The sequence below is a fragment of the Wasmannia auropunctata genome, unplaced genomic scaffold (genome assembly GCF_000956235.1).
Source record: "Wasmannia auropunctata unplaced genomic scaffold, wasmannia.A_1.0 LD278911.1, whole genome shotgun sequence".
NCBI classification, from domain to species: Eukaryota; Metazoa; Arthropoda; class Insecta; order Hymenoptera; family Formicidae; genus Wasmannia; species Wasmannia auropunctata.
Genome location: NW_012083979.1, coordinates 1 through 2,020, shown reverse-complemented (window position 1 = coordinate 2,020; position 2,020 = coordinate 1). Strand labels below are relative to the sequence as shown.

At 25.1% G+C, this 2,020-nt stretch overlaps 1 protein-coding gene across 1 annotated transcript; it reads right to left on the bottom strand.

The window, feature by feature from the left end:
• Positions 1–803: 803 nt before the first annotated feature.
• On the bottom strand, positions 804–1,906 carry LOC105461752 (probable cytochrome P450 6a14). Its single transcript, XM_011708261.1, has 2 exons — positions 1,650–1,906; positions 804–1,061 (listed from the first exon to the last, which is right to left on the bottom strand). Exons 1-2 carry the CDS (start codon positions 1,894–1,896, stop codon positions 898–900), a joined length of 411 nt encoding a protein of 136 aa, XP_011706563.1. The 5' UTR covers positions 1,897–1,906; the 3' UTR covers positions 804–897.
• Positions 1,907–2,020: the final 114 nt, after the last annotated feature.

The window sequence follows — 2,020 nt, the reverse complement described above, 5'->3', positions numbered from 1 at the left end:
AAAATCTTGTTTATCGTACTAATTAAAGGCCGGGGGCACGTGAAATGTATAACAAAGCATAAGCAAGAATATGTATATTATTACATTAAATAATAAGACATAATATAAATGCAAGAACCAGAAATAATAACAAGAAAAATAGTAGCATAAAATACATAAAAATCTTCTATATATATTATTTTTTAATACAATCGAACCTCGATAACTTGAATCTTAAGGGACCAGAAAAACTTTTCGAGTTATAGAATTTTCGACTTAACAAAATTCAAAAATTCGACTTAAGGAGGCTTTGTACGAGAGTTTATAATTTTTTGATTATAATGGCTTTTAGAGAAAAAAAATCAATATTTAACAGTAAATTATTTATTGCATACATATGATAAATGTAACCATAAAATAAAATACCAGGCTATTACTCACGGATACACATAGCTACAACTTCGAATTATAGAGATAGCGTCAATGAAAGTTCAACTTATAAAGGTGAACTTTGATTTGTAGAGGTCTGGCTACTTTAAATTCGAGTTACAGAAATAAAATATATATTTAAATACCTGACAAATAATTCGAGTTAAAATAGGTTTTATTTCGATTCAAAGAAGTTTTCCACAACGGAGCGGAAGGGGATGAACAAAATTTTCGTCTTATAGAGGTTTGAGTTGTCGAGATTGCACTGTATTAATATCTGTCGTACATTGATAACTATTGTAATAATATTTACTTATTTATTATATTATAATTATTTACTTATTTATTATATATTATATCATATTATACATTATATTTATGTGTATTAATAACTGTCGTATATTAAACAATATTGATTAATTCATTAATACATATTTTTCAAAAGTAAAGAATAAAAACATTTTTGCTTTATGTAAAAGTGTTATTACGTTATCTTGGTTCGATAATAAGATATATTCCGTCTTTCGCTAAGAGGGTCATAGATTTTTCAGTAAAAGTGATTGGGACCCGAGTTTTGGAGTGAAGTTTAAACTTGTATTTTGACAGAAGACTCACGAGTCCAATTTTTATTTGCACGTAGGCAAACCGCATACCTAAAAATTAATAATTTGTATAAATTGATATTTATGCGACATTTGCGTAATTTAAATTATTACAGATTTTTTTTTAATAATATATATAATAAATATTTACTGATACTTTCTGTATAGAACAATATCATAAACATTATACAAGATCAAATTATTAATTTATAAACTTTTTATAAATATTTTCGTGAAAAGACTGAGAGAAAGAAAGCAAGAAGATGAAGAGAGAATTAATGCTTCAACTAATATTTCAATGATATGTATATATATATAATTTGTCAAAACAAATATTTTATTAAGTATCTTGTGATAATGTTTGTGCGATTGATTTATTTATTATTTTTAACACGATATTAAAAAAAAACCTTTTTGAATATTTGTTACTATATTTTATTAACAAAGTTGCTACAAATAAAACATATTTTTAATATAATTAAAAAGGATTTTTGAAATAAAAGTTATTAAAACGATTGCCAATTTAAATGTATATATAAGTATCATAAAAAATAAACATACGATTATAAAAATAGTTGGATATTATAATGATTTAAATATAAACAGAAATTAGATTAATAAATTAATTTATATTCTCACCAATACAGTTTCGCGGACCTTCTCCGAATGGTATGAAAGCATAAGGATGCCTTTCTTTTACTTTGTCTGCGTTAAATCGTTCAGGATCAAATTTATCTGGATCTGGATATATTGACGGATCTCGATGTAGTCCAAGCACCGGAATAGTTATTAATGTCCCTTCTGGCACGCAAACATTTATTGTTGGTAAGTTTATTTCTTTGGTGCAAATGCGATTCAAGATAGGAAGAGGTGGATATTTTCTCATAGTCTCTGCAATATATGTAAAGAAAATGGCATAAAGATATCTCTTTTAAAATACACAATTTATTTAAATGTATGGATACGTAAATAACAAAATGTTTTTATTGAATGAAATTTTTTCTTTTGTT